The sequence below is a fragment of the Heteronotia binoei genome, chromosome 4 (assembly GCF_032191835.1).
Source record: "Heteronotia binoei isolate CCM8104 ecotype False Entrance Well chromosome 4, APGP_CSIRO_Hbin_v1, whole genome shotgun sequence".
NCBI lineage: Eukaryota > Metazoa > Chordata > Lepidosauria > Squamata > Gekkonidae > Heteronotia > Heteronotia binoei.
Window position 1 is genome coordinate 6930500 of NC_083226.1, and position 16527 is coordinate 6947026.

General features: G+C 45.1%; 1 protein-coding gene across 1 annotated transcript in view; it reads right to left on the minus strand.

Annotated features, from left to right (window-relative positions):
* DLG5 (discs large MAGUK scaffold protein 5) overlaps nucleotides 1-16527 on the minus strand; it is a 161641-nt gene that overhangs the window by 22952 nt on the left and 122162 nt on the right. The window contains exons 23-30 of the mRNA XM_060236724.1: nucleotides 14419-14581; nucleotides 13807-13940; nucleotides 12688-12852; nucleotides 11217-11397; nucleotides 10797-10945; nucleotides 9262-9432; nucleotides 6495-6691; nucleotides 2327-2470 (exon numbers count right to left, since the gene is read on the minus strand). Coding sequence (XP_060092707.1) covers nucleotides 2327-2470; nucleotides 6495-6691; nucleotides 9262-9432; nucleotides 10797-10945; nucleotides 11217-11397; nucleotides 12688-12852; nucleotides 13807-13940; nucleotides 14419-14581 — 1304 coding nt within the window. The remainder of the gene's footprint in view (nucleotides 1-2326; nucleotides 2471-6494; nucleotides 6692-9261; nucleotides 9433-10796; nucleotides 10946-11216; nucleotides 11398-12687; nucleotides 12853-13806; nucleotides 13941-14418; nucleotides 14582-16527) is intronic.

Consider the following 16527-nt stretch of genomic DNA (forward strand, 5'->3'; position numbering starts at 1 on the left):
GAAGAACTTCCTGATCGCTAGAGCAGTTCTTCAGTAGAACAAGGCTTCCTCGGGAGGTGGTGGGCTCTCCTTCCTTGGAGGTTTTTAAACAGAGGCTAGATGGCCATCAGACAACAATGAGAATCCTGTGAATTTAGGGGGAGGTGATTGTGAATTTCCTGCATCGTGCAGGGGGTTGGACTAGATGACCCTGAAGGTCCCTTCCAACACTATGATCTTGCTAAAAAGGGGGAAGCTTGGAGCAGCCTGTGTTCTTTGGGATCTGAAGTTTGACTGAGCCATGTGACAGTAAATGGTAACAGAAAAAGCTTCCACATATTAATCCTCTCCAACTAGGGCCCATAATCACAAGACTGCAACTGCTTGCAGGTGAGAACTGTTAGAAACAAAAGTTTGATAAGATCTGAGAGAAAAGGGAAATGGAAAGGAAGGAAACAGTGGGAGGGCTTCTAGTGTCCTGGCCCCACTGATGAACCTCCTGAGGGCACCTGGGGGTTTTTGCCGCTGTGTGACCCAGAGTGTTGGGCTGGATGGGCCACTGGCCTGATCCAACAGGGCTTCTCTTATGTTCTTATGTGACACAGAGTGTTGGGCTGGATGGGCCACTGGCCTGATCCAACATGGCTTCTCTTATGTTCTTATGTGACACAGAGTGTTGGACTGGATGGGCCACTGGCCTGATCCAACATGGCTTCTCTTATGTTCTTATGTGAGACAGAGTGTTGAACTGGATGGGCCATTGGCCTGATCTAACATGGCTTCTCTTATGTTCTTATGTGACTCAGAGTGTTGGACGGCATGGGCCATTGGCCTGATCCAACATGGCTTCTCTTATGTTCTTATGTGACACAGAGTGTTGAACTGGATGGGCCACTGGCCTGATCTAACATGGCTTCTCTTATGTTCTTATGTGACTCAGAGTGTTGAACTGGATGGGCCACTGGCCTGATCTAACATGGCTTCTCTTATGTTCTTATGTGACACAGAGTGTTGGGCTGGATGGGCCACTGGCCTGATCCAACATGGTTTCTCTTATGTTCTTATGTGACACAGAGTGTTGGACTGGATGGGCCACTGGCCTGATCCAACATGGCTTCTCTTATGTTCTTATGTGACACAGAGTGTTGAACTGGATGGGCCATTGGCCTGATCCAACATGGCTTCTCTTATGTTCTTATGTGACACAGAGTGTTGGACGGCATGGGCCATTGGCCTGATCCAGCAGGGCTTCTCTTATGTTCTTATGTGACTCAGAGTATTCGACTGGAGGAGCCATTGGCCTGATCCAACATGGCTTCTCTTATGTTCTTCTGTGACACAGAGTGTTGGGCTGGATGGACCATTGGCCTGATCCAACATGGCTTCTCTTATGTTCTTCTGTGACACAGAGTGTTGGACCGGAGGGGCCATTGGCCTGATCCAACAGGGCTTCTCTTATGTTCTTATGTGACACAGAGTGTTGGACTGGATGGGCCACTGGCCTGATCCAACGTGGCTTCTCTTATGTTCTTATGTGACACAGAGTGTTGGACTGGATGGGCCATTGGCCTGATCCAACATGGCTTTTCTTATGTTCTTCTGTGACACAGAGTGTTGGGCTGGATGGACTATTGGCCTGATCCAACATGGCTTCTCTTATGTTCTTATGAAATCAGATGTGAAAGTCCAAGAGGACAGAAAGACATTAACTTAAGTTTTCTCCCTCTCCCAAAAATACTGGGATTTGAGGGCATCCAATAAAGATGATGGCCGGCAGATTCAGGATGGACAAAAGGAAATACTTTTAGGCAGAGAGTGATTAAAATGTGGAGTTTCCTGCCAGAGAATGTCATGATGGCCACCGGCATAGCTTCAAAGGGGGATCAGACAGATTCTATCAAATCTGAAGAGTAAAAAATGTACCTAGAGACCAAAGGAGTATTAGGATACAAGGTAACACCAAAATTGAAGAGTTGGGGGTTTTTTTAAGACAGCACTTGATGAACAGAGGCGTTGATTTTTCTTCCCATATACTGAAATCTGAGAGCTGGAAAAAGGCAGTATCCACAGAAGAAGAAGAAAAATATATTGGATTTATATCCCACCCTCCACTCCGCATCTCAATAGTCTCAGAGTGGCTCACAATCTTCCAGCAGCTGCAAGTGGAGGAGTGGGGAATCAAACCTGGTTCTCCCAGATAAGAGTCCACGCACTTAACCACTATACCAACTACACTTAACAGAAATGTCCTCTTGGGCAAAGTTCACATGCTAACCACCATGTTCCTACTGCCCTTTCTGGATGAACCTGTATGGCTGGATGTGCATTCTCGCACTGGCATACTTACCAAGAGGACATCTGCAAAATTTTCCTGGAGATTCCTTTACCAACATGTCCTTCACCGCATCAAGCAATGGCCCCAGGATAAGCACAGGCCTAGGAGATGTGCAGTCCACTTTCTGGACTCTCTGATAAGCCAAGCTGACCGCATCTGGAAAGAGAGGGCAAGCTGACATTCAGCTCTCCAGTATTTAGAGTCAAAGGATACACACCAGCAGTGTTCCCTCTAAGCTGAGTTAGTGTGCGCTAGCTCACAGATTTTTAGCCTCCAGGTCACACATTTTTGTCTTAGCTCAGGAAGGACGACCCCAGAGCACACTAATTTATGCAGTAGCTCACAGTTTTAATGCCAGGAGCTCACAAAGTAGAATTTTTGCTCACAAGACTCTGCAGCTTAGAGAGAACACTGCACACCAGCGTTATGTGCTCCACATGTTCCACCTTAGGAGTGGAAAACTGACTGGATCCCACAACACTATAAAACAGGCCCCAACATGGCGGTAGTGGTGGAGGATGCTGGATTTATACCCCGTCCTTCCTCTCCCCACAACAGACACCCTGTAAGCAGTGTTCCCTCTAAGCTTAGTGTGAGCTGGCTCACAGTTTTTAAGACTCCTGATCATACATTTTTGTCTTAGCTCAGGCAGGATGACCCCAGAGCAAACTAAGTTATGCAATAGCCAAATTGCTTGCTCACAGCTTTAATGCCAGGAGCTCACAAAGTAGAATTTTTGCTCAGAAGACTCCACAGCTTAGAGAGAGTATTGCCTGTGAGGTAGGTGGGGCTTAGAGAGCTCTTTCAAGAACTGCTCTTGAGAGAACAATTCTGCTGAGAACCTGTCGATAGAAAAACCACCAAGTTCCAAAATATCATATAAACGGTTCTTAAATTTCAACCATACATATATTCCATAGCAAAATACGAAAACATACATAACAGTCCAAGAAAAATGAGGACTTATCGTTGATTATATTATGAATTTAAGCTATTGGGGGGACAAATGCGAAGATGAGGAAATAACTTTATACACTGGCATATGACTAAACCTGTTGAATTTTGTGAACGATTGTTAAATATGTTTTTTGTATTTTGCTACGGACTACACGTATGATTGAAATTTAAGAACCGTTTGTGTGATATTTTGGAACTTAGCAGTTTTTCTATTGCCCAGTTCAAACGCTAAGGCCTCTTTGGTGTGTAACATGCTGCTGTGAACTTGTGCAAGGTCATTCCAGCAGGTGCAAGTGAAGGAACGGGGAATCAAACACGGTTCTCCCATATTAGAGTCTGTGCACTTAACCACTACAGCAAACTGGTCATCGGCACCCACTGAAATCTTTCCTGGGGCTCAACAACGACTTTTAGAAAGTCGGTGGAGCCAGGTGAGGTTCTTGGTCAGCGAGGCTTCTGATTGGTCACTGAAGATTTGAATGAATTTGCAGATTTTAAAAATCGTTGCTTTGGTGGCAGCTGCTATGACAGCATGGGGATCTTCACTGTGTGGCTGAAGGTAAGTCATGGCAGTCTTCTTACAGCTGGCTCCGCCTCACACAGTAGCCATTTTAGGATGCACCCACCACACTCTGTCAAAATTCTGAAAGTGCCCCAAAAGGTTGGGGAGGACTCTTGGAATAAAACATTTAAAAAAACAACACCCTGACCTGCAAACATGTTATTTGAGAGTGGATCCTATCTCTACTGAACCACTTCACTACATTGACCAAAGTTTGAAGTCTCTGTCCAGTCTAAGATGCTTTCTTCTACCTTAGGCGGCTCTTCTATGGGAAGAAGAGTCATCGAAATTGGAGAAAGGCTTCTTGGACGATGGTTGGATCCACTCCATTCTAATTTTTAAAAGTGACAAACTGTTTTATATCCTGTGACCCAAAACCTTTGCTCTTTGGCAGGGGTGGAATTCTAGCAGGAGCTCCTTTGCATATTAGGCCACACACCCCTGATGTAGCCAGTCCTCCAAGAGCTTACAAAAATGAGCCTTGTAAGCTCTTGGAGGATTGGCTACATCAGGGAGGTGTGGCCTAATATGCAAAGGACCTCCTGCTAGAATTCCATCCCTGCTTCTTGGCACACAGAAGAAAAATAAAGAATCTGGAATGAGCAAAGAAACGTTTTGTTAGGTTCAACCTTTGGAAAACATTTCTTTAATTTTTAAAATAAATCTTTGTTTTTAACCAAGTATTCCAAGCATGATGTCTTCTAGGTACAGGGAACATAACGATTCCTTCCAGTGTTTGTTTCCTCGAACGTTTCCCATAAAATGACACAAGCTGCTTTCCCTGGGTACAATCCACTGAGGATTTGTCCTGCAAAAGCTGGTTATGTAAGAGAAAACCAGCTCATATCAACAGGAATCATACAAAAACTCCCCCCAAGATTTTGTTCTGTCTTTTTAAGAAAAACAAATGAAAACAAGGCACAGAATTTTCAGGACATCTTTGTAAGAGAACCCTCGTGGATTTGCGTGCATGTGTCTACTACTGGCAGCGCAAAGCATCACCAGGGCTTTGTTTGTAGCAGGAACTCCTTTGCACATTAGGCCACACCTCCCTGATGTAGCCAACCCACCAAGAGCTTACAGGGCTCATAGCGCAGGGCGGCTACGTCAGGGGTGTGTGGTCTAATATGCAAAGGAGTTCCTGCTACAAAAAAACGCCCTGAGCATCACCAAGATGCAGCTAATGTATGGCAAAACTGTAGGGTTTTTAAGGCAAGAGACTTTCAGCAGTGATTTGCCATTGTCTGCCTCAGTTTAACCACCCTGGATTCCTTGGTGGTCTTCCATCCAACTCCTAACCCAGGCTGACCCCTGCCTAGCTTCCAAGATCTGATGAGATCAGGCTATCCTGGGCCATCCAGGGCAAGACAAGAGACAAACAGAAGTGGTTTGCCGTTGCCTGCCTCTGCGTAGCAACCCTGGACGTCCATGGTGGTCTCCCATCCAAGTACTAACAAGGGTCAACCTAGCTTAGTTTCTGACATCTGATGACACTGAACTAGCCTGGTCAGGGCTTCATGAATTGGCGGTGGTAAAAAGTTGACTAATGGCCAACTCATAGGGCTTTCACAGCAAGAGATGCTCAGAGAGGCGGCTTGCCATTGCCTGCCTCCGTGTAATGACTCTGGATTTCCTTGGTGGTCTCCCATCCAAGGACCAATCTGGGCTGACCTTTGCTTAGCTCCCAAAATCTGACAAGTTCAGGCTATCCTGGTCAGAATATTCTGAACAAGGAAATGAATCCATCATTTCCCAATAGCTGGCACTTTTAGCGCTGATCTATAGGACAAGGAAACACACTTTAAAATACTGCAGCAGGACTAAATATGCCCTCTGTCCAGAAAGGAAAACTAGCACAGGGGAGGCCAAACTTGCTTAACGCAAGAGTCACATAGAATAAACGTCAGATGTTTGAGAGTCGCAAGACATGAACGTCAGATGTTTATATTAGTACTTCTACTACAATTTTTTCAACAGACAAAACCAAACGAAACAACAGAGAGGGAGCAATATTTCCATATAGGGGACAGCACAATCTCTCAGGAAACATGAAACTGTCAGATGTTTGAGGGGAGGGAGGGAGGGAGGGAGGGAGGGAGGGAGGGAGGGAGGAAGGAAGGAAGGAAGGAAGGAAGGAAGGAAGGAAGGAAGGAAGGAAGGAAGGAAGGAAGGAAGGAAGGAAGGAAGGAAGGAAGGAAGGAAGGAAGGAAGGAAGGAAGGAAGGAAGGAAGGAAGGAAGGAAGCTTTAAAGGCATTCTCCAAGTTGCTGGTTGGCTTGAAGAAGGGGGGGATGTAAAGAGAGAAATGCCTTCTCCAAGCTGACCAATGGGGAGATGGGGGCTTTGAGAGCCACACAATGTGTGTGAAAGAGCCACGTGTGGCTCCCAGGCTGCAGTTTGGCCACCCCTAAACTAGCACATCAAGACAAATGCATCCCTACATAGATTATTTGGGTGGCACAGTGTGGCAATCTTCTCAAGTCCAGAGTAAGCATGAATCTCGCTGCATATTAACTAATTTTAAATATTAACTAATATTAACATTAAATTATCTTGCATATTAACTAATATTAAATTGCAGTATTGAATAATTTTGCATATTTAACCAATATTAAATAATTTTGCTGCCTATCCGCTGCACTCTGTTAAGAGAGTCACTTGCCCTCCAGGAAAGGGATGGAGTCCGTGCTGATTGTATCCAGGGCCTGCAAATCCTTTCCGTCTTTGGACCCGCTGCGCTTGTGTTTGTGCTTCCTCCTGAAGAACGACCTCCTTGCTGCAGCTGACGACGTCTTTGTGGAACTGTTCTCGTCCTTCGCCTCGGACATGCTGTGCCTCCTATAGAACTCCTGCTCCATCCTAGAAGGAAACGGGCTGGGGTTAGCGGAACTGAAATGGAAGAAAGACGCTTTCCAAACAAGAAACCAGGGCTGCCTGCAAATGCCCAGCTTGGATTTATTTATCCAAATAAAAAAGAGCCCCTGAGGTGGGACATAAATTGCAATTGAACTCCTGGGCTGATGTGTACCAACAGGTCACACTACCATCTAAAGAATGAAGTTCAGTCCAGTGCAGGGGTCATTTTGTAGAAAAATAGGTGGTGGAGTTCATTAGCATAATTAATTGACATATGCTGCCTCCCACTGCCCAAAGAGACCAGATGCAAGAAATGAGAGCCCCAGGCGAGCGAGGCCTGCTTGGGCTGGCTAGAGATCCAGTTAACCCAAGCAGGCCTCGCTCCCCTGGGGCTCTCCTGGGCCACCACCCCCCACTCAAAAGGCCAGCAAGCCATCCACTGCCCAAAATCACATAAGAAGTGGGAAAAGGGTGGCGTGGGCTTCTCCAGGGGTCAATGAGGGCTACTGGGGCGTGGCAAAGCTCCTGGTGGCTGGATGGTTGCCTGCTCTCCTAATCCAGGGACTGTTATGCAGCTTCACCTCCTATTCAATGGATGGAGGGGGGGCATCAGAAAGGTACCTCCTGCTGAATTCAAGGCCTGATTGTAAGTACTTTTGATTCAGATGGGCAGTCATGATGATCTGAAGAAACAGAACAAAGTCTGAGTCCAGTGGCACCTTTAAGACCAACAAAGTTTAATCTGGGTATAAGCTTTCATTTGTATGCACACTTTAAAAGCTCATACCTAGAATTAAACTTTGTTGGTCTTAAAGGTGCCACTGGACTCAAGACTTTGTTGTAAGTACTTTTGTTAGCATAGAATCATAGAGCTGAAAGGGACCCCCAGGGCCATCTAGTCCAACCCCCTGCACAATGCAGGAAACCCACAAATACCTCCCCCTAAATTCACAGGATCTTCATTGCTGCCAGATGGCCATCTAGCCTCTGTTTAAAAACCTCCAAGGAAGGAGAGCCCACCACCTCCAGAGGAAGTCTGTTCCACTGAGGAATCGCTCTAACGGTCAGGAAGTTCTTCCTAATGTTGAGCCGGAAACTCTTTTGATTTAATTTCAACCCATTGGTTCTGGTCCTACCTTCTGGGGCCACAGAAAACAATTCCACACCATCCTCTAGATGACAGCCTTTCAAATACTTGAAGATGGTGATCATATCACCTCTCAGCCACCTCCTCTCCAGGCTAAACATCCCCAGCTCCTTCAACCTTTCCTCATAGGACTTGGTCTCCAGACCCCTCACCATCTTTGTCGCCCTCCTCTGGACCCGTTCCAGCTTGTCTATATCCTTCTTAAAATGTGGTGCCCAAAACTGAATACAATACTCCAGGGGAGGTCTTACCAGAGCAAAGTAAAGTGATGCCATCACATCACATGATCTGGACACTATACTTCTGTTGATACAGCCCAAAATTGCATTTGCCTTTTTAGCCACCGCATCACACTGTTGACTCATGTTAGCAACTATCTTTTGTTTTTTCCCCCCACTTAATGCATCTAGATTCTTTGCAATATCCTTGAGTTTGTGCCTTGCAGAAACAAAGTTTGTTTAAACTTGAGAGTCTGCACAAGTCCTTGCCCACCAGCCTGGCCACTTGGAGCACCACTGAGCAACACCCCCTGTGAGATTGGTTTTGGGCAACTCAAATGAGGGGAGGCCTAGATTTTACTCACAGTGGTGGCAGGAACAGCAAAAGGGTGGGAGCAAAGCAATGGTCCCCTCTAAGCTGAGTTAGTGTGAGCTAGCTCACAGTTTTTTAGCCTCTGGCTCGCAGATTTTTGTCTTAGCTCAGCAAAAAATGGCCCCAGAGCAAACTAATTTATGCAGCAGCTCACAACTTTAATGCCAGGAGCTCACAAAGTAGAACTTTGCTCACAACACTCTCACAAACATCTATTTATATATTTCTGGGATTTCTATCCCACGGAGGCAGACTCGGAGAATATGACAGATGGTCACTCTTAATGGGGGATATATTTATCTAGCTGAATGCTTGCGCCTCCCTCATAGTATCAAGGTCTTTAGCTGTGGGCCATGTGGCTGAGTCCTGTCCGTTGCTCTTGCCCTCCTCGATCCCAATTAAAAAGAGAAAGCTAATTTAGTGGCTTTAAAGGGGAAAAACGCTGTGCCTCTCTGTGTCTGAACCCAAGAATTGAAATTGAGTTGGGACGTCACCCCTGTCTAAAACCTCCCACTACATGACAATGATGAGCCATTTCAGCTATTCTGTGAATCCAAAACCCAAAAGTCCTTTCTGTTTTTAGGAGGGTGGGGGATGACCAACAACACTAAAAATGGGTCTGATGGAATGGCTGTTTTAACTGGGCGTTATTAAAAAAAAAATGATAGCGACTCTCACCAGTAACAGTTCTGGGAAACTTAATCGTCCTTGTTGACAGCCACAAAAGCTTTGAAGAGAAAACCCATGGGCTTTTATTTGCCCTTTCACTGTTCATCCCAACTGCACGCTTTTAGCAATGTCATAAATGCCATCTATAGACCAGAGATTTAGTTACATGTATTTGCTGGGGATCTGTCCTCTTTCCAACTTCTGGGCGTTTTCGTCCAGCTGCCACGCCATCCAACAACCGAAGCTCCCCTGCGGCAGAGTGTTGTCGACGTACAAGATGTCATCCTTCTTAAAGCTCAAATCCTGGTCTACTTCTGCAACCCGGTCATAAAGTGCTCTGCGAAGACAATCAGACACAGCTCAAGTGAGTCTTAAGTGAATCAATGAGAACCATCAGATCTCTCTCACCCACAAACACAACACAGACCTAGAAAGAGTCTAAATCAGGGGTGGGGAACGTCTGGCCCGCCACATGGAGGCGTCTACAAAGAAAGCCCTGGACCTATGCATTTGGCTAGGGTGGCGGGCCAGGTGTGTGTGTGTGCGCCAAATTAGGCTCTCCCCACACGACTTCAAATAGAAAAACAATTATTTGCATTAATTTTGCTGGCCTGAATTGGCAGAGCACTGTTTTTTAAGTTGATAATTTTTTATGGCCCACAAATGATGTTATAAATATCCAAATGACCCTTGGCAGAAAAAACTTTCCCCATCCCTGGTCTAAATCAACATGGTACATGGGGAAGTGCCTGTGGACACTATGGGAGCCCTGTTTTATTCACTCATATTTATAGTATTTATAATATAAAGCTAGTAACTTTCCTGGCATCCACCAACTATTTTCAAAAAGTGGATGGAGCTCAGGAAGGCTCTTGCCCAGCACAGCTTCCAATATAGCCACTGAAGATCTGATTGGCTGTGTAGATTAAAATAAGGCTGTTTCAGTAGCATCTGCTACCACTGTTGTTTTATTTTCTCCTCTTACTCCTCTTTCTAAGCGTATTTGTAATATTACCCTTCTTCTCCCCTGCACTTGGACTTCCTCTAGGTGTGTTTAGGGCTCCTGTGGCAGCCATTTTGTGGCTGCCCTCACCAGCCTGTGTCAAAATTCCAAAGGTGGTCACAGGCTTGAAAAGGCTGGAGACCTCTGTGATCCAAAGGGGTACATTTACCACCTAACACATCAGAGGACTGAGTGCTGGTTAGTTATAGCTAGTATACGGTGAGCAGGAGTGACGTGATGGTCAGAGTGCAAGAACAGACGACACGGGTTCAATTCCCCACTCAGCCAGGAAGTTCACGGGATTACTGGGCCAGTCACAACCCCTATCCCAGCCTAATCTACTTCACAAGAGTGTCGTGAAGGAGAGAAGGCAGAACCACGTACGCTGCTGTAGGCTCCGTGGTGAGAAGAATAAAAACACAAACAATAATAGGTAAAACACTTCAACACACACAATTCCCAACTGTCAGCAGTTCACACATGCATACTTTAGCATTTATTAATTGTAGTAATCAAGTGACAATTGTAGTATCAAGTGACAAACAGCCCTGTTGTCAACTTGACCACAACATCTTTCAGGGGTGCTCACTCCACATTCAGAAGGGCTGAAAACTTAAAAGGACATTCAGGTGTGAGTAAATTAGCCCATAGTACTTGTTGATTCGTCTCCAGGCTGGGTGAATGAATTCTGAAAATACCTGACGTAGAACCCATCTCCAGGTAACTCTTTGATCCTGTTGAATTCTTGTATTCTGCATTGAGCCTTTATTCTGATGCTTTCTCCTGGCTTCAGCATTTCAAGGTAAGCTTCCTCAGCGGTTTTATTCCGCATGTCAACAGAGCCGTACTGTTGAGAAATGGGACACACGAGAGAAACAACAGGATAACTTGCAGAGCAACAAACAACAGATTATTTGGCTATGAGGGCCTGATACCCAAAGGGAAAATGGACATAAAGACAGAACACAGCAACGATGACGTTTAATAAGGTTTTATAAGGGACAATCCCACACACAAAAATGTATGTTTGTTTCCCAATATGGTCAAGTGTGTTTTGGACCCACAAATTCCAAAGTGAAGTGCCACCCCCCCCCCTTCAACTCACATCTACTGCTCACCTCAAGAATCATATCTCCTAGCACCAACCCATCAGGACCTCTGGCAGGGCTTTCTTCTTCTATATCAGACACAAATATCCCATACAGGTTCCCACCACAGATCTGGATTCCAAGTTCCGCTTGGGACTTCTTGACGACAATCGTTCTAGGCTCGGTCTTCTTGCTTGTGTCCATGGAATTCCTGTCAGGAACAAGAAACAAGCAAGACCCAAGGTGTAGGGCCCTATATGACAGCCCCATCCCCTCAGCGCCGTTATAAAAATCTATATTAATGTTCAAGAAGAGCAACCGTTCATTTTAGAGCAGGGTTTCCCAAACTTTCCCACTCCATGGCCCGGTTATTTTTACACTTCTCTTTCATGGCCCACTAAAATTTGGGGGTGGAGCCAGGAGACTTTGAGAGGGCAGCCAGGAGACAGGGAATGATCTACAAACAAGCCTAAAACTCTTGCACTATTTTGTTTAGCAAAGGAAGGAGAGAATAGTGGGATTTTGCAAGGCAATTTTAAAAATAAAACATTAAGAAAAAGCACAAGAACCACACGGCAGAAAACTAAAAATATAAAGGAAGGAAGGAAGGAAGGAAGGAAGGAAGGAAGGAAGGAAGGAAGGAAGGAAGGAAGGAAGGAAGGAAGAAAGAAAGAAAGAAAGAAAGAAAGAAAGAAAGAAAGAAAGAAAGAAAGAAAGAAAGAAAGAAAGAAAGAAAGAAAGAAAGAAAGAAAGAAAGAAAGAAAGAAAGAAAGAAAGAAAGAAAGAAAGAAAGAAAGAAAGAAAGAAAGAAAGAAAGAGAGAGAGAGTTGGAAACAAATATAGAAAAAAGAAAGAGAAAAGAAATCCCTATATCCCTGGAAGAGCACTACACTGTACTGGTTGAAATCTACAGGTGATCCCCAGCCCTAAAGAGGTCCGGCTGTCCTCAACGAGGGCCAGGGCTTTCTCAGTCCCGGCCCCGACCTGGTGGAACTCTCTGCTGGATGACACCAGGGCCCTGCGGGATCTTTTTACAATTCCGCAGGGCCTGTAAAGCAGAGATGCTCCGCTAGGCTTTTGCTTGAGGACAGCGACGGTTGCCAGGCTGGCACCCCCCTCCACTTAAAGGGGGACTGCTCCCAATGCCTAAGCAGAACTATTGCACGCTATAAAGTACGCCCAGTGGGTTGCAACCAGTGTTCCCTCTAAGCTGAGTTAGCGTGAGTTAGCTCACAATTTTTTAGCCGCCAGCTCACACATTTTTGTCTCAGCTCAGGAAAAATGGCCCTAGAGCTAACTAATTTACGCAGTAGCTCACAACTTTAACGCCAGTAGCTCACAAAGTAGAATATTTGCTCTCAAGACTCCACAGTTTAGGGGGAACACTGGTTGCAACTGTTTTTAACTGGTTCTATCAATTCTATGTGTTTCTTGTACATCACCTAGAGCCCAGCACCAGCCAGGATGAGGTGATTCATAAATTTAACAACAACAGCTATACCTGATTGAATTGCAGGGACTGGTTGTGGGAGTGGTCTGTTTGGAGGTGGGTGTCATCGTCCCTTCGTCCTGTTCACTCACAGTATCAATTACCGAATGGCTGTCGGGCGTGGCGGCTCCACTGCCTTGCGGAGTGGAATGGCTGCTCACAGGTTCCAGGCGGGAGCTCAAATTAAAGGAAAAAAATTAAAAATATGTGATATTAAAACACAAAGTCTGGTCATTTCAAAAACCCCTCAACTGTCTCATGAGCTTCAGAGAGGTTCAAGGATAAACTGGACTCCGAGTTTTAAATCTAAATTTGGGCCGGACTACCAGTACTCTGTAGAAAGTACTCTCAAAACCAAATGGAGGCCACTCCCAAGATGCCGTGGGGTCTCTACTTGAGGTAGCCACTGAGCAGAGGTAAAGGTGCCCCTTTCAACCCAGAAGAGGAAATGGCAAGCATTAGTATCTCTCCCGTATATCTATGGTTAAAATAAGCCATGTCAAAGCTTGATGTCTTAACTGAGTCAATGCGAACTGTGGGTCTGCACACCCACAGAGATGCTACGGACTTGGAAAGGGTCTAAAAAGGTTCTCTAACATAATGCCCAGGAAGCCATCATGCCCGCCAGCACGGCTTTTATTTGTAGCAGGAACTCCTTTGCATATTAGGCCACACCTCCCTGATGTAGCCAATCCTCCAAGAGCTTACAGGGTTCTTATTCCAGGGCCTGCTAAAAGCTCCAGGAGGATTGGCTACATCAGAAGTGTGAGGCCTAATATGCATTCCTGCTACAAAGAGAGCCCTGCTTGCCAGTATTTTCCTTGACACCTGCCAAGCTTCTCAGAAAGTGGGCAGGGACATTATAAGGCAGGGCTTGTTACTGGCTTCCCTCATTCACACAAAAGGATTTTCCACTGGCAGGCATCTGGGCTTTTCTTAGTCCCTGTGTGTTTCCATTTCCCCTTCAGGATTTCCTTCTTCCAAGACGGTACGAAGAGGGAGGTATTCCATTCGGCTCCACCTCCTGTAGCAGCCATTTTTGGGATGGCCTCACTGCTCCCCTCTCAAAATTCCAAAGGTGCCCCACAGGATCAAAAAGGGTGAGGGACTTCTGGTCCAAATGTATCTTACCTTGAACGTGAGTGATTCCCAAGCTGGAACATGTGTGGATTATATTGCGCCAGAATTGTTACGGTATCACACTGCTGTCCAATTATCAATCGGGCTTGTTGTTCTGTGGCGTTCCGAAGATTTATCCCATTGAACTGGGGAGGAGGGAGAGAGGCAGAGACAGGGACTCAGCTGCACATTCTCACTGATGGAATCAGTACAGATTTTTCCATTTAATTCCATACTGCTTCTTGAAACCCGACACACTACATTTCCAGGAAATCGGGGGATAACATGGATAGCACTCGCTGCTACTGATTTTGTATTAATCACTCTCTTGAAGAAAAAGATTACTGCTATCCTAAAATGCAATGGTTTGACTCAACTACGGTGAAAGTAGGTAATTCACTGTCCTCCTTAAGGAAAAGTTTTCTGAACAGCTTTGAAAGATAGTGGGATATATTTCACTGGTTGACCTGACACGAAGTTGAGTTCGCAGACCTTAGTCATTGTGCCCATCCCTAGTAACCATATTTTCACGTTATGCCCAAACTGAGCTAGTAAGTGTCCAATCCCAGGTTAGAGATAACAACAGTCTAGTAGTTGGAATCTTTTTAGGAGAGCTGTTTTTACCTCCAACAACTGATCCCCATATTCAAGGCCAGCCTGATGGGCGATACTCCCACTGGTTACTTTTGACACAAAGATGCCGCCATTTTCACCACAGACGATGGAGATCCCAAGAGGTTCGGAGCCCTTCTGCACTTTGACATGCCGTGGTTCTTCCATGTATGGCCTTGGGAAGCAAAGAAGGAAACCGTGCATTTGAAACCGACCAAAGCATAGAGAGAGAGAAAAAAAACTAAACTCAAATTATGTTAATTATGTGCTTTACTACTCACCCACCCTCCCTTACAGAATTAAAGACAATCTTAAACATTTATTAAAATGCTCTGAGTAACATTCCTTTCATATGACCATGCAATGTGTAGTGGCCAACTCAAGAGCAAATCAAACAACACGTTAAATGCGCTTGGAGAGGAGGACAAACAGGGAATGGGACACCAGCAGTGAAAAGGGTGGGCAAGAAAACACAGCTCTCATCCATATTATATATAGGTCTAACAAATATATATAATATGCCATTTAGGAAACCATTCTGGAGGAAAGTCTTATGCTGAGATTTACAAAAAGTCTGAGAGACAAAGTAGTCAATGAGCATAAATATACAGCTGTGAATCGAAAGGTAAGGGAAAGGAGGACCCATTTCAATATTTAATATTTGTGTGCAGGGGGAAGAAAACGCAACATTAGTCAATGAAATTAAGCAGCTCTGAACAAAAACACACAAAAAAAAAACAACTCAAGCCATTAAAGACGCAAACTTGCATAGTAGCATTTCTATTACCATGCAATTTTTTTTTCTGTTATGGGGGGTGGGGAATTATCCAAACATATAAAATAGCACAAAGGAAGTGCGCAAAAGACTGCTCAAGAAGGACAACCTTTATAATCAAGCCAACCTCAAACTCCTTAGGGAACAGAACCTTGGTCTAGGAACCACAGGGATTCTCAGAAAAGACCTATTATGGAACAAGTATCTGAAAGATGCAGAGGGGATGCAGAAAAGAAAAAAAAGAAACACACTCAGAGAGAGAAGCAAACATAGAGGCTACATAACTACAGTGAGGCTGGACATTTTGCCTCCACATGCTCAAGGGCTTCACAGGAGCTTATTTAACCCTTGTTAGTGTGTTGAAAGAAGAAGAGATTGGATTTCTGCCCTTCACTCGGAGTCTCAGAGCAATCTCTTTCCCTTCCTCTCCTCACAACTGACACCCTGTGAGCTAGGTGGGGCTGACAGAACTCTGACAGAAGTGCTCTTTTATTTGATTTGTGGAGCCTGAAGGTCTCCTGGTATCACAACTGAACTCCAGACAACAGATCTCTCTCCCCCTGGAGGAAATAACTGCTTTGGAGAGTGGACTCTGGCATTATATTCAGCTGAGGTCTCTCCCCTCCCCAAACTCTGGCTTCCTTAGACTCCACCACAAAATCTAAAGGAATTTCCCATCAACCGGAAGCTGGCAGCCTCTCGGCTTGTCTGCCACGTTTTCTTTTCATGTGAATTAAGTTTTGCTTCTCTAGTGCTTGCATGTAAGCATATATTTTATGCTCCAAGTGGGTGCAGAAGGAGGAGGAAGGACAGAGACCTTGTTTTTATTTTACTTTTATATCTGCAGCAAACGTGCTTATCTAGTTGTTTTAGAAATGGGCCTGTTTGGCCTGGGAATGTAACTGTGACCTTGGAGGTGGGAAGCCTCGGAAGATGCCTTGTACCAACCTCTATGGGAACCAACAGAACAGGGGGCTTGGGATGCAAATAGCCTGCACTTTTCCTTGCCTATAATTGTAATTGTTCTACCTGTTAAGTCATTTCTGGCAATGGCTTTCTAGCAGAAGGTTAAGTCTTGCATCTGACTTGAATAAATCCTAACCATATTCACAAGAGCATGGATTTGTTGGGTTGATAACTGACAGAACTTCTCATTTTGCCAGGAAACCTAGTCTCTCTTTGCCCTCTGCGACACACACACCCAACAATGCTGAACCATGGCTGGTAATGGTGGGGATGGGATGGGCGTACCCAATAAAGTCAAGGAGCCCAGTAACATCTATAAAGATGTGCTGCATGATGACAAGGAGCCTGGTGACAACTCTAAAGAAAGGCTGAATAATAAT